This window comes from Myodes glareolus, chromosome 4 (assembly GCF_982192425.1).
Source record: "Myodes glareolus chromosome 4, mMyoGla1.1, whole genome shotgun sequence".
Classification (NCBI taxonomy): Eukaryota; Metazoa; Chordata; class Mammalia; order Rodentia; family Cricetidae; genus Myodes; species Myodes glareolus.
The window spans coordinates 84,021,323-84,039,756 of record NC_142029.1 but is presented as its reverse complement, the minus strand read 5'-3'; the positions used below and the strand labels follow the sequence as shown (position 1 = coordinate 84,039,756).

The 18,434-nt window shown below is 38.7% G+C and overlaps 1 protein-coding gene across 2 annotated transcripts in view; it reads right to left on the bottom strand.

The window, feature by feature from the left end:
• Nucleotides 1-689: 689 nt before the first annotated feature.
• Nucleotides 690-18,434, bottom strand: part of Ube2q2 (ubiquitin conjugating enzyme E2 Q2) — a 57,085-nt gene continuing 39,340 nt past the window's right edge. For both annotated transcript variants that reach the window (XM_085688779.2, XM_085688780.2), the window contains 6 exons: nt 17,806-17,896; nt 13,503-13,561; nt 10,250-10,298; nt 9,745-9,840; nt 4,648-4,714; nt 690-2,369 (listed from right to left, as the gene is read on the bottom strand). In XM_085688779.2, the coding sequence (XP_085544905.1) occupies nt 2,338-2,369; nt 4,648-4,714; nt 9,745-9,840; nt 10,250-10,298; nt 13,503-13,561; nt 17,806-17,896 (394 nt within the window). In that variant the 3' untranslated portion in view covers nt 690-2,337. The remainder of the gene's footprint in view (nt 2,370-4,647; nt 4,715-9,744; nt 9,841-10,249; nt 10,299-13,502; nt 13,562-17,805; nt 17,897-18,434) is intronic.

The window sequence follows — 18,434 nt, the reverse complement described above, 5'->3', positions numbered from 1 at the left end:
CCACTGGAGGTGGGCAGCGGCATGTGATGAGGGCCAGGGGAAAGTGAAGGCTGTGTTAAGTTTCAGGGGAGGACTTCAACAGATTCCCACACCTAAGAGGACCTTCGGAGTGGGCCACTGTTTGTGAATGAAGTAGGGTGGATAGCATTCAAATAAAACATTCAAACCAAAGATGAATGGCAAATTTCAGTCACGGAGAGAAAAAGAGTATTATCTAAACATACTGAGCTAGAGCCTGTAAGATAAACTGACAGCGGTGTGTATACGGGAAATAAGAATAATAGAGGGAGTGTGCTATTAGTATCCTGAGAAAATTAGGGATATTAATTAAAATAGCACTTGAGCCACAATTTCCCAGTCAGACAGCCTGGGCTGGAGAATGGGACAAAAACAAAAACTGATGACAACAACAACAACAAAACCAGTAACAAACCAAACCCACATGCATTTGAGTTTAAAGACTGTAAATGGAATGGATAAAGAAAAATTGAGTGCACTGCTTGTGCATACCTCTCATTAAAGGTATAAAGAGGCAGTAGGTTCCCTACCTCTCTCATTAAATCAGTCTTCATCTCCACCCATGAAATCTCTCGATACCCCATCCTCTCTTAAATATCCTACACTAGAATTTCAATAGAGCTAGAGACACCTGAATCACAGCATTTCTTATGAGGGAAAGGTGACAAAGCGATTTTTAAATGGTTCTTTATTCATAAACTTGATGCAAGTTTACAAAATTTACTGTACATTGCCAAATAAATCTGCAATGAAAAATAAAATCCAAAAAACAAAGCATGCCAAATGTGCAGCTGTCAAATCTGCTAGCCATTAGGATATTAAAGAATTCAATAATGTATTCAAGATTTTGCCTTAAGGCTTAAGGAACTTTATAATGCTTTGAAGAATTCTGCCTTGTCACTTGCTATCCAACCATTGGCAATCATTTAAAGGGAACCAAGTGAGCAAGAATACCAGGTATCTTTAACCTGTCCTCTTAACCAACAAAACAGAATCAGGAGAAATTAAAAACACAAAATGCACAAGTGCCAAGTTTCCTGAATGTGGTTTGCAAAGTTTAAAAAGAAAAAGAAAAGAATCTAAAGTCAAATGTGTAAGAAACACTTTTTGAGCCAGGTGATGGCGGCACATGCTTTTAGTACAGCACTCCTCTGTGAGTTCGAGGCCAGCTGTTACACAGAGAAATCATCTCGAAAATCAAAAACAAAAGCAAAAAGAAAATGAAAAGGAAAAAAACTCTGTACTGGTTTGTGCAGGAAAATGTGCTTCTGGGTTTCTTTTTAAAAGTGCTTAATAACTAGAGTTTATATTTAAATCAAATTCAGGATTATTAAAAAAAAAACTATTACCAACCAAAGAGGACTGATTCAGGTACAGTGATACAATGGAAAGTACATTGATTTGTGTCACATCATATAAAAGACTAACATATGCGGAATTCTTACTGGTCTTCTGATGGAAAAGCCACTGGATGGCTACAGCAAAAAATTTAATGGTCTCCAATTTAGGTTACTTTTGCTCAAGGAGTCTTTGTACCAATCACTTTACGAGTTTATCAGTTTATCAACAATTGCAACACCCCGTTAATAAGTAGAAAGGTAAAATAACTTCATAGTTTAGAAATTCGGGCTCCACATTGGCTCTTCCCAAGAAATGCTGAACCAAGCGGAGGCAGGTTCAGCACAGCAGGGCAAAGCAGTGCCCACAAACGGCCGGCTCACTTTGCTTTACCTAATATGAAAGAATATAACTAAGACCATTCTTCCAGAAACAGTTCAAACTTTCACACAACCATGAAAAAGTTAACAATTTAATGAAGAGGCTTCCTGTCATAATTTTGGCAATAAAAAGATTTCAGACCTGAAAAGGCTATGGTTTAGAAGACCTAAAATTCCTAAACCAGTATTGACCATCAGTTCACAAACTTTTATTGGCTCTAAACGAACAGGATTTTGCAAATCTTCATACCCCATAGGCTCAATATAAGAAGGATACTGTAAATTCACAGCTGCAGTAAACTGATGCTGACTTCCCTGCTTGCTTAAAAGATTTCACTTTTCAAGAAAGAGGTGGTAGGGAGTGGCTATTGTGTATACTTAATAGGAAAAATACAGTAAAGGCCCCACTGTTCAGTCCAAGATACCTAAAGTGAGCAAAATTAAAAGGCTGTATCTGGATGTCAGTTGACAGATTATCCGCTATATAATCTATTAGCTAATGTCTTCGGTACTGCTGTTATACGGGCACTCAAAAGCTTATGTCTGCACGTTGGAACGATTTTCTTTAAAGCGACATTGGTCCAGACATATGTCAGTGTAGTTAGCCATCTTCCTTTGGAGGTGTGTACCACCCTAAAATAAAAAGGAAAAAAACATTAACTACTTTAATCCTCGAAGCAACTAGGAAAAGGCACTACTTTAATCAGATCCAGTCTCTACTCATAATTTTGTTGTTTAACACTACTGTAGAAACTTAAAGTTGTGTTTTGGTTACTAATCCAGCATTGGTTACTAACCTTGCTCACCGTATCAAGTCACTACATATGAATAAACCACACTTGTGTTTCAAACACCTAGATATGAATGGTATTCCTAGCTGATAATGACAGCATGACATAACAGTAGTCTACATGTCAACCTTCCGTTTCAATTTTGTATTTAAAAGACACCTGGCAATTACAATTTAAAAAAAATACTGGTAGGTAAGGTGTTGTCATGACATAAGATTCTAGCTATGCGAGGCAGTCTATCACAGAGTTAGTAATCTCATAAGGTATGTCCAAACATCAAGTTACACATGATAAGCACACAATTTTGTCAATTTAAAACAAATAAAAAGATGTAAAACTTTGGAAACTAGAATTGCTTCTTGATACTGAATCCACTACTCTTCCATCAATGCAAGGCTTACGCAACACACAACATTTTCTATAAATATCTTTGAATATCAATTGTAGGGTTTGCCTCACAAAAGAAAGGGAACAAAGAGGACTGTTGCTCATACTCCATGTAAGTCTAAACTCTCATAGAAAGGTAATTAGATGCTCAGTCATGCCTGGCACACAGCAGGCATTGGAACACACTCATCTGATATACTAGAAATGGTTATTATGAAAGCCTGGGCTTAACCTCATATTGTAAGACCTTCCTTTGACGCTTTAAGACTTGGGTTTGAGTATTATTTCTAAAACTATCACTGAAAAAGTGGCATTGTCATTAAAAAAGTGTGCAAGAGACACAAATCTAAACTTAGAAACTAACATACATACTACACATATGTAAGTGTGTACACCTACACTTGAGTGCATAGGCCAGAGGTCAACATCCTGTTTCTTCCTCAACTGCTCTCCCCCTTTTTTGAGACAGGGCCTCAACCTGAAGCTCAATAATTCAGATTGGCTGGCCAGAGAGTTCTCTGTCTCCCCACAGGTGGGATCAGAGACATCTGCTGTCATACCTGGCTTTTCATGTGGGTTCTGGGAACAAACTCAGGGCCTCATGCTTGCATGGTTAACTTCCCAGCCTAACTAACACATTTCTAGAAAGTTAAGACCATTTACTACAGATACCGACCCTTAGGAAAGTTACTTCCTTCTACTCTGCACAAAAGAGCATTAGCTTCCCTCCCATGCTACAATGAACTCTTTGTTCAGGGCACTTGGTTACAAAGTACGCTTCTTTTTCTTTGTGTTTATTAAAGGACACTTTGCCAACTTTAGAGATGAGGAAACTGGGATAAAAGAGATCATAGAAATGGCTCAGGGGGTGAAGGCAATTGTCACAACGTCAGAAAACCTGAGTTTGATTCTCAGAACCCACATGGTATGTGTGATGACAAGCACATACACACAAAACACATATTTCTTTTCTAAATAAATCATAGGACTAAATAAAAGACACAGAGCTAGGAAGACACATAAATGGCACTTACAAACAAGCCTTCCAAGCCAGGCCAGGCAATGCAGGCCTGTAATCCCAGCTACTGGGGAGACTGAAGCAGAAGAATTCAAAATTCATGGCCTGCCTGAACTGCAGAGTGATCTCAGAACCAGCCTGGGCAACTTAGTGAGATCCTATCTTAAAAAGTGAAACAAAAAAGGGAAAAAAATAAAGAAAAAAAGAAAAAGAAAAGCAAGAACAAGGGCAAGGCTTGTTCAAACAGTAAACCTGTATCTCAGCAATAGAATGTTTTGCCTGGTGGGGTTCTGGGTTCAACCCTGAGAGAGGAAGGAAGGAAGGTCTTCCAAAGCGTGAAGCTGAAGATGTTTCAGAAGCAGATGGTTATGATCCTGTTATGCTTGCTCAAGCACAGTGAGAGCTCCTACACAGCACTGCTTGCTCAATTCCTTTAGTTACAGAATATGTTTCAAGTGAGCAAAGGGATTTATCCATTAAGCTGAATTCTTGGTTCAGACTCAAAGGCATTCAGGTCAAGTCTTCAGGGTACAGAAAGCAATGTTAAGATTTATTGAGAAATTATGAATACAGCAAAATAAAGGGTTTTTCCCACTATAATTAATTATATTTGATTAAAAAATTAAGACAGAAATACAGGAATAAACAAGGCAAACAACAGCATGCTGTGTACAACTTCATGAATGGCACTAAATACTTATTGATTTAAACATACCATTTTTCTCATGTATCTGTACAATGGAATTATAGGATTGTTGGGCCCGTGCTAGATTATACTGATTCTGAAAAAGAAATACACATTATTAAATCAAAACTGCAGTCAGATGAAAGCCATCAGAGTAAACTTACAGATGCATCACTGCTGAGCTGAAAAGGACATTTTCATTTCCAGAGGATTTGTGTTACTAACTTTCCTTATTTGCTACAATTTTATAAGAATAACAAAACCAGAATTGTACTTCACTAAAACCCCACAAACTTCAGAGTTGTTTTTTAAAGTCTTTCTACCACTGGTCAAGCAGGAAAGTTTATAATCCTAGTATGTGTCTCCACACTGTCTGATCAAGTCAAAGGAAACGTATTTAAATGAGTAACACCCCAACTCTTCCTTCTCCTTACATCCAAAAGGACAGTCCATGAAATGCTGCTTCCAGACAAGAAGACACTAAGTTCAGGCACCATGCATCTAAATATTTGTAGTTAGAAATATAAAGAATGCTCACAATTGCCACCAAGTCACCTCCTTTGACTAAAATTAAGGAATTTTGTCTAAGGCATCAAGGGACTGAATTTTGTCCCGCAAGCATGAATGGCTCACACCTAACTTCAATTACTATCAGACACACTCTCTCTAACAGCTCACCCTACCTACAGTAGCACATCATACAGCCTGTTGCAGAACAAACACACAGTGATGAACAATGACAAAATGTAGATGGAGACATTATCCCTTCCTGATGTGGGATTCCCCTCTGTATGCTGTGATTACCATTAATGAATAAAGAAACTGCTTTAGACCTATAGCAGGGCAGAACTTAGGCATGCGGAGAAAACTAAACTGAATACTGGGAGGAAGAAGATGGAAAAAAAGAGAAGCCATGGAGCCGCCAGAGACAGAAGCCAGTTGGAATCTTGCCAGAAAGCTACAGTCACGTGGCGATACACAGATTAATAGAAATGGGTTAAATTAATATGTAAGAATTAGCCAATAAGAAGCTAGAGCTGATGGGCCAGGAAGTGATTTGATTTATACAATTTCTGTGTGATTATTTTGGGGCTGAGCAGCCAGGAATGAACAAGTGCCCTCCTCTCCAACACCTTCCCATCCCCATTTCCCTTACTCAAGTTAGCTACATTTTCTACTTTCTTGTACTTTTCAAGGGCATTCACACACAGCTGTTGTCCAAAGACCAACCCTGTATACATTTGCCAAATGGTAAAAACACCTAGAGAGGAGTTGTTGCGTCAGGACTCAGCCTTTGCCATGCTGAGGCCTTGCTCAAGTGCTTCATTATGGCTGCCAAGGCCATCTGTGTGCATCCCTACAGAGCTTCCCAGGAGTCCCTCACCATTGTCTAAAGCTACACCCTCCCTATGGTCTCATTTGCTGGTCTACTATTCAGTACAGCTGACCAAGTCCATGCATTTGTGAGTCACTTATTTTCATTTCTGTACCAGGTGTAAACAGACACTGTTTTCTACAGAGTAATCTAAAGCCCTGCCATCAGGCACCTAACACACACACACACACACACACACACACACACACACACCACATGGCAGCAAAGAAAAATTTTAAAATACTTTCATGGGCTGGAGAGATGGTTCTGTGATTAAGAACACTTGCTGCTCTTCCTGAACACCAAGGTTTGATTACTAGTACCCCATATGGTGGCTTCCCACTCCAGTTCCAGGGATCTGAGGCCCTCTTCTGGACTCTGAGGACACCAAGCATGCATACGGTGCATTGACATAAAAGAAATTTAGACAAAAAAAAGAATCCATACACATTAATTTTTTTCCAGAAAGAGAAAAATAAAAGAGAAACAGACTAAGAATAACAAAATATACACAACATACTCTCAGATGACCATGGGATACTGTGCCCATTCTCTGCCTCTACCATTCTGGACGGCAGACACAGTTGATGGTTAACCTCCACTTTAAGGCACCATTAGGTCAGCAGCAGACTTCTGCTTACACCTTCAATAATTTCCCCCTTTCGTTTCAGTTGGTTTGACTCCTTTTTAACAGTAAGTTGGATTTTTGATCTATTGTTATTTTCTGCTTTTTATTTTTTTAATTAGCATACAAGAAACTAGGTACCAGCATTTTTGAACAAGATAGGTTTTGGTGAATTCTGCTCTCTCTCACCTTTCCCATCCTAGTAACTTCATTGCCTCCTGTCTCTCTTCTTCCTCTCCCATGTCTGCAGGGGCTGTTCTTTCTCCTCCTCTTTCACTACTGTTCTGAGCCCTCCTTTAGTTTCTGACTGCACTGTTGCTGCTGTCCCAGACACTGCAGAATTTTATTTTTAAATTTTATTTAAGTAAAGAGCTGTATAAATATGAAATTCTACAGAACACTGTGTATTTCTGGCATACTAACTTACCAGTTTTACTTAACTAAACTAGGGATCTGAGAGTATCTGTCTCTTTTTTTTTCTTTTCAGCATTATGGATTGGCTTCACTCAACAACTTTGGGAGGGTTTTTTAGAATTTTACTAATGCCATTGTAGTTAAAAATTATTTTTAACTTTATATTTAACCTTAACTATAATTTAGAAAGGCACTTAATTTCCAAATTCATCTGTCCTTTAATTGGTCTCTTCATTATTATCTTCTAACTTATTACATATTTGAATAATATGGTTTGGAAGGTAGCAAAGCACAAGATTTTTGTATTGTCTGCCTTGTCTATTTTAATCTGCTGTGATTTTTTTCCCATTTTCCATGTATGTCTGAGAAGGATACAGCGATCCAGTACTAGGCACAGGGCTCTGTTGGTTCAGCCAGACAGCCTGCTCGCTAGTACTCAAAGTAACACATGCAGACCTCTTTGTTTGCTGGCAGACTGATCTATTTTTCCCTGTGGTTTAATTGCGGTTTTTCTCTTTAATTTTAAGCTACTCTGTATGTTCTGTTAAATTCTTCTTCAGATCTCTCTTAACACCATTCCTGGTCCTATTAAATGATCATTTTCAACTATTGTTTTTTAAATGTTTTCTTTCCTTTGGCTTTTAGGGTCTCATGTAGCTCAGCCTGGCCTTGATTTCACTATGTAGCCAAAAATTACCTTGAATTTCTGATTGTCCTGCCTCCACTTCTAAGTGCTGGGGTGATAGGCATGTGACCATGTGTCCAGCTTCAACATTTCATAGAACTATTATATTGCACTTCAAATAACTAAAGTTGCTATTTTGTTCTGTTTTTGTGTTTTGCAGCATTGGGGACTGAACGCATGCTAAGCAAGCATTCAATCACTAGCCTCTAACCCCAGTCCTTACCCCTATCTGTGATCTGGTGCCTGGGTGGCCTAGTTGTAATCTTTAGCTGAATTCCCTGTTTGTTTTATTTTAATCTTTGGGAAGCCTACAAGCTTCAATTAGAAACATTCTTCTGTGGAGGATGAGTCTGCTTCTGTGAGAGCTGTGACTGCAGCTCACATGGAACCACAACAGAGCCTGTGGAGATCAACATTCTTATATTTGGCACCGCAACTTGGCTCACTTATAAATACTAGACAAGGCTGCTTAGTCACTCCCTAGCACCGGAAAAGATGAAAATAAAACAGATCTTTCCTGGGCTTGTGAGCACCACTCAGGGTTCCACAGAGAATGACAGAAACAAAGGGACACCTGTCCTGAGTGTACAAACAGGGTCAGGACTGCCCCGAAGGCTGCGTACTCCAGGACTGCACTACCATTCACTAATGTTCCCTCTGTAACATGCTCGCTATGTACTTTAGCGTGCTCTATTTTATGGTTTTGGAGATAGGGTCTCCTTATATATAACCCAGTTGAGCCTAGAATTCCTGTGCAGCCTGCTGACCTAAATTTGCAATCTTCCTTAGCTTCCCAAGTGCTAGGAACTACCTTGTCATGAACAGGACCCTGTAAAGATTTATTACTTGTATAGCCAGCCTCCAGTTAATGCTACAGTTTTTATTTCCTAGTAAGTGAACAGGAAACAGCCTGGTTACCATCCTTCTAAGGCCATGCTTGTTGTGAGAGAACCGAGGACGGACTGGACGTCCACCTCCCAAGGCTGCTGCTTGCACAGAGCTACCAAGTTCTCAGCCTATTCTTCCAACCTGACCTCTATCATGTCTTTTGAGAGGAACTTTGTTTTCCAGCACGTGTAAATTTATGTCAGTTGATTCAGCTTTTAGAAAGGCCATACATTCAATTACTTTCAATTAATAACTGACAAAGCCATTTAAAATATTATATTTTGTTTTCTTGACTAAGACCAACTGTAAATATTTAAAATACTCTAAAGTAATAAACATATGGCAAAAGAAATTTAAAGAAAACAAAATTCAAACCTCATCCCTAATCTGACTCCATCAGTATTTCAAAAACCCCTTATTAGAAACAATAGCTATTAATACCTGAATGTCCTTCCAAAGACAGACTATACTGATACAAACATATTTACAGAGCTCTCCAGTCCTCCCCATTGCTGTCCCTACTACATATACATGCACCCACCAACACACATCAACAGCATATTTTTAACACTATTTAAAATATTTATTATTGTATGTGTATGTGTGTAGGCACACATGTCTCAGCATACGTGTGGCAATCAGAAGACAACTGTGAAGTTAGTATGTGACATTTTACAATAATGAGCTCAAACTAAACATGTCTGTGAATATGAAAGACTAAGTGGGGTTAAGGGACTGCAGTGAGCATCTTGTCTTACACATGTGCTTCCTGCCTTCACTTCTCTAAAACAAGAAAATCAAATAAAAATTAAGCTGTCTCAAAAATAATTGAGACGGGGGCTGGAGAGATGACTCATCAGTTAAAAGCATTTGTTCTTGGAGAGGATCAGAGCTCAGTTCTGATTTCCCACATGGTGACTCACAACTGTCTATAACTGCAGTTCATCCAATGTCCTCTTCTGGCCTTTGAGGGGACCAGGCACACATGTGGTCCACATACACATACATCCAGGCAAAACACTCATAGATATAAAAATAACTAAATTTCAAAACTAGAATCAAGACAGAAATATGCCTCACACATGACCCACGCTAGCTTGAGGGCTCCTCAGCATGTCTGTGGAATTGTGAAGTAAGTACCTTATTTGCTCCAAACTGCACCCGGGCCTTTCCTTTCACCAAGGTGGCATTGATCTGCATGATGACTGATTCTATAGAGTAGGCGCTGCTCCAGCCCTATGGGAAGAAAAAACACAGTGGTCTTCATAGTTCTCACTCAGGAAAACCTAATGAAACATAACAGAAGAACCCAATGACAGCAAACCAGTGCTAAAAAATTTGTAGCAAAGAGGAAAATATTTGACAATTTCTAGGATCTTATAAACAATCCTGTGTTCTAAACATTTAAACCTAAATGAATTATAATTTTAAATAGACATTACTCTCAGTGGTTGTTCCAATGTGAACTGAGTTCAAAGTACAATAAAATTTTACCAGTTTACCTTAGATTTTGTTTATTAAAGTTGATGCTACTAAAACATTTTTTTAAAAAATTTAAGCTGCTACATTTAAGAACTTTGTTCTTAGAACCCAGCTAATTTATGGAAATAGTCCACCAAGACTGAGAATTATGCACAAGAGTTACCTGTTTTGTAAGAAGTTCCATACATAATGCTCCTCCACCCAACACGTACCTTTAAAAAAGAAAGCAAGCATACAAAATCCTCTAAATATAAATATTCCTTAACTTCTAAAGCATTACTAAGAAATCACGCACACAAAATTAGAGGATAACATATAACAATGAAACTGTTGTTAGGGACATAAGACTGGGGCCCATTTCAAATGTTTATAATCATTACTCTAATACAATCAACTTGTCAAACAAATTGAACAGAATACTTATAAACTTTTCCAATGTCAAAACTGTTTTCTTGGCTGGCTCTGTCCCTGCAGCTTTCCCTGCACCCTGCTGAAAAGCTGCGAACCCCGCTGTCTGTCCTCTCCAGAGTTACACACAGCAGCAGAGAGCTGTACAGTCTGAACTGCTTCAGCTGTGTTGAGGCTGCACAGTAGAGTGTGCCCCAACACACTGAGACTCCACAGTAGAGCCCACACACCACCTAACATAGCTCCACAAAATTTAAGCTATCTTCTGAGACTGAAAGTTGTGTTTTAGACATACTTCAGAAATTTTCAGTCAGTCAGCAGTTTTCCTCTTTACAGGAGTTAGACTACAAAAACAAAGCTATTTTGAATTTGCCTCGCAGTTTCTGCCACTTAACCCTAAGACAACAGCAGCACAGGATCTCAACTAGCATCACATCACCATCCTATACTCTTAGTACGGTCAGAGGATCCATCTCTCTAGAATGTTTTTCCTTTCTTTTGTGTATTATATGGTGCATATCTGTTATGTATACATATGGTATGAAGGCCAGAGATAAATCTCAGCTGCCTTCTCAATGAACCTGGTTCTCACCAATTTGGCTAGACTGGCTAGCTAGTCAGTTTCAAGGATTTCTCCTTGGCCCCACTTCCCCAGTGCTAGAATTAAAGGCACAAGCCACCATACCTAGATTTTATGTGGGTCCTGGGGATCTGAGCTCAGGTCCTAGTTTCTCAGCACACATTTTTTACCAACTGAGTCATCTCTTTCATTCCTAGAACATTTTTTAAATTGTTATTTCCCTTTTCCTATACCATTTAATGACAGGTGTAGCCAATATCCATGGTTAAATATGCTTACCAGAGAAAGGGGGAGGGAAAATGACTTGTTACACAATTTATAATGTTATAGCAACACTAACTGTGAGACTTTTAGTGTTGCTATACTTGGCTAGGTGAAAGCTAGTGTTTTGAGCAAGAGATACAAAAGTTTTAAAATCGCCATTATTTCCACCCTATGTTTATTTTGTGTATGTAAATATTTGGCTAGGTTACCTAATATTATTCTTCCAAAAATGGCCATAAGTTTTATGGTAGAAAAGTTACTTTCCCTGCCTAATCCAAAAGCATGTAGGGAACGTTTAAAGGTAACAAAACGAATCTTCACAATTCTAAACATCTTTGTTCTGTGCTCTTAGCCTGTGATCTCTACTCATTCTAATAGTATTTGTGAACAGCACTGTAACAGCTTGCCAAAAGTAGCAACAAGATCCCTAAGGATTCACTTTAGCTTTTCTGAACATCACTCAAAACTTTGGGATTCTGACAGTGCAATACTTCCCAAACGGCAAACCAGAGGACACCATCTCCTGAGATGCCAAAGCGATGGTGTGGGGAGGGGGAAGATTAAAGAAATTTAGAATAAGTTATTTAGCATCTTTGTGGAAGACAGATTTAGGAGAAGTTATTTAGTGTCTCTGGAAAAATCACATCAAGTCTCCAAGAAGTACCTTTGGAAAGAATATCACTTAGTCTGGTGTCTAAAGTGCCTATTAATATACCACACAACTTTCTGGGAGATATGACAAAGAATTGGGCCACAGGCAGCTAAGTCAACTTTTAAAGGCGTATTCCCAGATCATGTTGTAGACATCTAAATGGCTCAATACATCATAAAAATGGATTTAAGGTCATATTTTCTGTTTTTCTGTTTAGCTGAGCTTTCTTTACAGACACTACTGGCCAGTTCTGCAATATTCTGCAATCCCAGCATCAGTTCATATACATTCTGACTATACTGAGAAAAAGTAGCAGGATGTGATCTCAAAAAAATAGCATCTATATTTATATTTGCTTTGCACATTTGTTTCTATATTACAAGAGACTATTCTAAGAAGTTCTGAAGTCTGTCTTTAGGAGTTACCAGTACTTTAAACAAAATGTAACCCATTACTCTCTCAAACACAGAAATGATCAGCCTAGGGACAATATTTTTAGATTTTATTATTACAGTAGGAGTCACCACACAAAGTGGAATTAGCTGAATAATTGAAAGTTCTCAAAGAATTTTTTTTTAAATATTTATTTTCATCCGTGTGTGCATATGCCAGAAGAAACCAGAAGAGGGTGTTAAATCCCTTGGAACTAGAATTACATGTAACTGGAAGCCAACTCACGTGGGTGCTGGAAACTGAAGTCAGGTCCCTAGGAAGGGAAACAACTGCTCTCTAACTGAGCCATCTCTCCTGCTCCCTACAAGCAGTTTAATGATTCCTATATGGGGGACTATGAAACATTTCCTAATTAACTTGATCTTTTCCATGCCTCCTATAGCCTCCTAACTACAAAAAGAAATATAAAATTCAGTATGGCTGTATGGCTATCACCTATCTACACTGGGATCAGCTCCAGTCAACTCAGGTTTCCCAAATATCACTGTGACTGCACTCAACAGCACAGGCCTATGGGAACCACAATAACTATAACTTTCCTGAAATCCTCAATGGTCTATATTTGAAAATGCTTTCTCGAAAAACAGGATCTTGATAAATATTGACTATATTACCTAATATCCATATCTGAATGGATGGGTGGATGGATGGATGGATGGATGGATGGCTAAATCTCTCTGGAAGGCCCAGACCCACGGTACAGCCAAGGTTAGCCTGAAACTCACAATCCTGCATCAGTTTCTGACAGTTTGGGATTACAGGCAGGCATACTCAGCTAAAACCCAATTCTTAAGGATCAATATCTATAAATAAAATTCATTACGATATCTACTTATAAATAACTAATTTACACCAGCCTGAATGTGGACTCCAAGTCAGCACTATCAGTTTCATCTGGGGATGTCTTAGAAATGTAAATCCTCTGACTTCCTCAACTGGCTTGACACAAAACTGCAGAAGTTCAGCAAATTCTACCTTACCAGGGTCCAGCTAGTTCTGCAAAGAACCTGACACGCATGGTCGCACGATCACAGAAAAGTAAATATGTATATAACTTACCCTCCTGAGAGAACAGGTAATACCACTCGAACAAATGGAGGATCAAATGGAAAATTATCCTAGAAAAATGCAAGTTTAATCAATTTTAAGAACATCATTTTTAATTTTGCAATATTTAGAAGGTTTTTAAGTCATCAATAAAAAAAAAGTATCCTCCTAATTATCTGGTAATACAAAGGTCATAAATGTGAAATTAGTACCAAACTAAAGATAAGAAACAGGTAAATAAAAATGTCAAATATGGAATTCAAGTCAGGACAGAATAGGACAGAGTTGCATTAATTCACGTTGTACACTAAGTAGCATGACTGTGGGCAGGCCCAGAAGAGGAATGGAAGAGGTTAGCAAACTGCAGAATGCAGACTCGCAGCAAGGAGGCAAGAGGAGGGGCTGGAACACACCAAAAAAAGATCTGGGGGCCTTCTGCATGCCAGCCTGGGCCCTAAGGGGAACGCCAGCCAACTGCCCTCACAGGGAGTCAAGTCTGGCTCTCAGCCCTCTCCATCACTGATTCTCTAGATGTCCCCACGGCCTGTGGCCCTGGCAGGGGCAAATGTTAATCCCCCCGGGGAAGAATACAATACCGTAAACCCCTTTGCAATCTTTCACATATAATGTGCATCTTACTAAGACTTAAGACAAAAGGACAACACAATGAGAAGACAGAAGCAGAGCAGCAAAACCAGAGTCAGCAGGCACATGTTAGAGTAACCAGACATCTGAAAGGAAGAGAAGAAGCAGCCAAACCTCAGCAGAAATTGCATATAGTGAAATGGAACCCATAGGGTTCTGGACTCTGGAGCTACAAGACCTGACAACCTAATGAATGACTAAGGCTACAGCAACAAACTGCAGAAAAGAGATTCAGTAAATAGAAAAACACATCACAAATATCACAAACATCCAAAATGAAGTTAGAAAAGGTCAAAAAGGGTAGAAAGGGTGGAAAAATGCAAAAAAAAAAAAAAAAAAAAAAAAAAACCAAAAACCAAGTAACAAGGTTGATCACACACTTGAGCCTTAGGAAAGAGACCGGGAAACTGGATGAGGATTTTTCAAAGACCCCTCAAGGTTTGGCCACTGTGAGCACTTTCAGGAAAGACTAGAGGCAAACGGTATCTTCAGAGTTAGCAACTTGCCAACCTAAAAAAGTCTATGTTCCTCAAGCATGCAGTTAAAGCCAGCCAAAGCAGCACATGCCTTTAACTCCAGCAATCAGGAAGAGTTTGAGACCAGTCTGTGCTTCATAGCAAGACCTTGTCTCAAAGAAAAATCAAATCAAATCTATTTTACAATTACCAAACTGGACTAAAAAGAAATATTTCACAATATTTTTTAGGCAGGAAAAAGATCATGTTAGATACAACCTGAGAATAAGGAACATGAAAATTCCATATCTGTCTGGTCCCAGAATCCAAGTATAGAATGTAAATCCATGTGTTGAGTACATGAACTCAAATGTTCTAAGGCTATGAGATTACAAAAGCAAAAAATGAATATCGGACTTTGACAATTCAGGATATATATGGGGGGAGTAAGAGAACTAAGCTAAAAGGCAGGAAATGGGAGTCATAAGAAAATCTAAAGGGGTGGGGCACATAGCACAAGAAAGTAGAAAATCACCTATAATATGGTAGATTTAAGCCCAATATCAATAGTAACATTCAAAACAATAGCTATGTGGCTTCAAAAAGTCAAATATGATGCTGAAGAGATGCCTGGACAAACACAGAACCTGAGTTCTCGTCTCAGAACCAAGGGAAGTCAGGTACGTCAGCTGGTGAGTCCAGCTGGGGAGACAAGGACGGGAGGATCTCAGTCTAGACAAACTGAAGAACTCCAAGGCTAGTCAGAGAACCTGTCCCTTCTTTGACCCTAGAAAGGTGGAGAAACATTTCATCATGAGGATAGTAGCTAAAGCCACTAAGAGTGTTAGAAATTAGTTCCCTGACAACCAGGCCGGTAAAGCCGCCCATAACTTCCTACAGCAGCTGGAAGGTGAAATGACTTCCTGCTCCTGTTGAAGAGAGACCAAGGGATGCTAAGAGAAATTATGTCCAATTTTTATGTTCAAACAACACGATTAAAAGGGAAGTGATGCTATTTTTAAAACTCATTTTGAGGCAAGATAGGGACAAATGTTTTATTCAATTATTTCCAAGAGGACAAAAAGTCGAAAAACAATTACTATACTTTCAGTAACTTTCCCTGCCTGCTCACAAGCTTTCCAGGAGCATAAAAATTATCAAAATTGGCTGGGTGGTGGTGGTGCACACCTTTAATCCCAGCACTTGGAAAGGCAGAGGTGGGTGGATCTCTGTGAGTTCAAGGCCAGCCTGGTCTACAAGAGCTAGTTCCAGGATAGCTAGGGCTGTTTCACATAGAAACCCTGTCACAAACAAACAAATAAATAAATAAATTCAATCCTCCCAGCAGAAGAGGCTCGTTTCTAGTGGCTACAATGGATTTTCTACTGCAAATTAGAAAGACACCTGCCCTCCCATACATACAGCCAACTTAATGATAGTTTACTTTCAATTCTATCTCTAATTTAACAGAATAACAAAAACACGGGACACACAGCTTGGAAGAACAGAACTATTAGTAGAACAATCTCTAATCACATGATCCTGAATGATTAACTATAAAATTTCTTTTGATTGCTTGAGAACTACCTTCAGTTTTAAAAAGTAAGTCCACATCAGAGCTTAGAGACTTCTCCAAAAACTGTACTCTGGGATTCAACTAATAAAGATCTTCACAAATTCTAAATATGAAGAAAATATTCTTTAATGTCTTTGTTTCTTCCTTCAAAACATCTTAAGTCCTGTTTCACCTACTGTACCACCAACACCATAAACAAGTTCTATACCATTTCTGGCTAGGATTACAGTCAAAGCCTCCAACTGGTCTCCTGGAAATTACTAGGCACTGTTCCCAGCACTGCTGAAAGCATGATGACTGTTCAAGACAAAACAAGAAGCTGAGCAGACCAACTATGTCCTTAACTATAACCCTCTATGAATGGTTTACACTACAAAGAGCAGATCCCAGACACTGTATGCTTGCCATGTTCTCCATAGCCCAACAGTCAGCTCCCTTGTACCCAAAAGGACTACAAATCCAAAGCCTTAAAGAGCATGAGACAATTCAAAGTCACTTGAGTAAACGAATGTGGACAAACACTGTAACTGTGTGACAACTGCTACACTAGTCCTCTTCAACTCAGAAGAACAGGGCAAAGAGAAGCCCTGCATCACTTCAACATAAATCCTCAAAACACCTCAATCTAGCTGAGGTTCTCAATCATTAAATCTTATTATATTATACACTAAATCACAACATTTTATCTAGAGCCCATTATCATTCATTCTTTCTTAACTTTTATTTTTAACATCTTCAAAATTACTAAGTATAACACAAACTCAGAAAGGAACATAAATATACACCTTTACAAAGTATTGTAAAGTGGGTGCCCACGTGACCTAGTAGACTCTGGTAGGTGAACAGTCTGCAATCAGGACGCCCACAGATGTCCCTTTCTACTTGACAGCTCCTTGCCCTAATGTGTATAGTGATTGCCCCTTTGCTCTCTGGTTCTGCTGCACAGGTATGAGCCCCAACTTCAGTGTTTCTGAGCCTTCTTCTCGCTGTTGCTTACCTAAAAAGTCTTCCTAGAATTTTTTTTTTCTAATTTTACCAGGCTCCCTGCCCCATGCAATTTCAGTACAGTAGAAATATGTATGTTTTGTGGCTAAAGACCATTATAATGCCTAAGAATATCTCATTTAAAGGACCAATTTTCACCTACCTATACTGACAATGTATGTCCTATACAATACTAGTTTTACAAACTTTTGAACTCTATACAAATGGAACTAAACAAAATGACTAGGAATCGAACCTAGTTCCTTCTGCTTAACACTGTATAGAAGGCTGACTTGTCTTCTCAAACACAATCTGTCTATCTTACAGAGTCCACACTCTCCACTTTACTCTAACTTGGGTTATTTTGGTTTAGGGTTATGACAAGCAATGCTGCTCTGAACACTCTCATTTATTTTTCCTCGTCTGTCTAAGCACTCACATCTTGTAAATATATATGTATGTATGTATGCATGCATGCCTCATGAATTTCCTATAACTAGACAGGTCCAGTGTCAAGGCTACACAGTGAGACATAAATCAATCAATCAATCAATCAATCAATCAATGCTGAACTATATAGGGTATGAATATATTCTAATTTCCAAGGCAGCTGAACCCATTAGAAGAACATGGAATCCCATTACAATATTCTTACCTTAAAGGAGAAGTTAAGCAAAATATATTCTATGCCTTCTTTTTCTTTTAAGATCTGAAGATCACTGTGCAAAGGACTATCAGAGTCAACCCTAAGAATAAAACAAAAGCCAGTTCAAACAAGGTTAGAAAACCCTTTCTTACTAAACTCCAACTGAACCAGTCCAAGAGGGACAACAGAGCCCCAGAGTAAGTTCAAACAGAAGTTCTAAAGTGATCCACAGTCCCAGAAAAAGATGGATCACAATGGGCTCTAGTTCCTTGGGAACAAAGGGAATTTAAAATTAACAGTCATTTCAAAGAACAACAACCAGATACACATAATTTTTCAAACTCAAAAACTTTTTGATGATATACTTTCCTAAAATTATAATTTTAGCCAAGAAGTTTAAGGAAAGAAGTTTACCACTAGTAAAACCATGAAAAGTAAATCACTGTAAAAAATTCTTTAACTCTTCTATATGTACCGCCTAAATCTCCTTACTTCACACAGCAACAGTATTGCACAGTCTCATATTGTTTGTAAGTTGTCACTATCTTGAAACACTCAACCTTCCTCCCTGACTTTATCCAGGAAGCCTCAGAAACAGCTCCCTTAATTAATCTAACAACTACTTCCAGAGTAGTAAT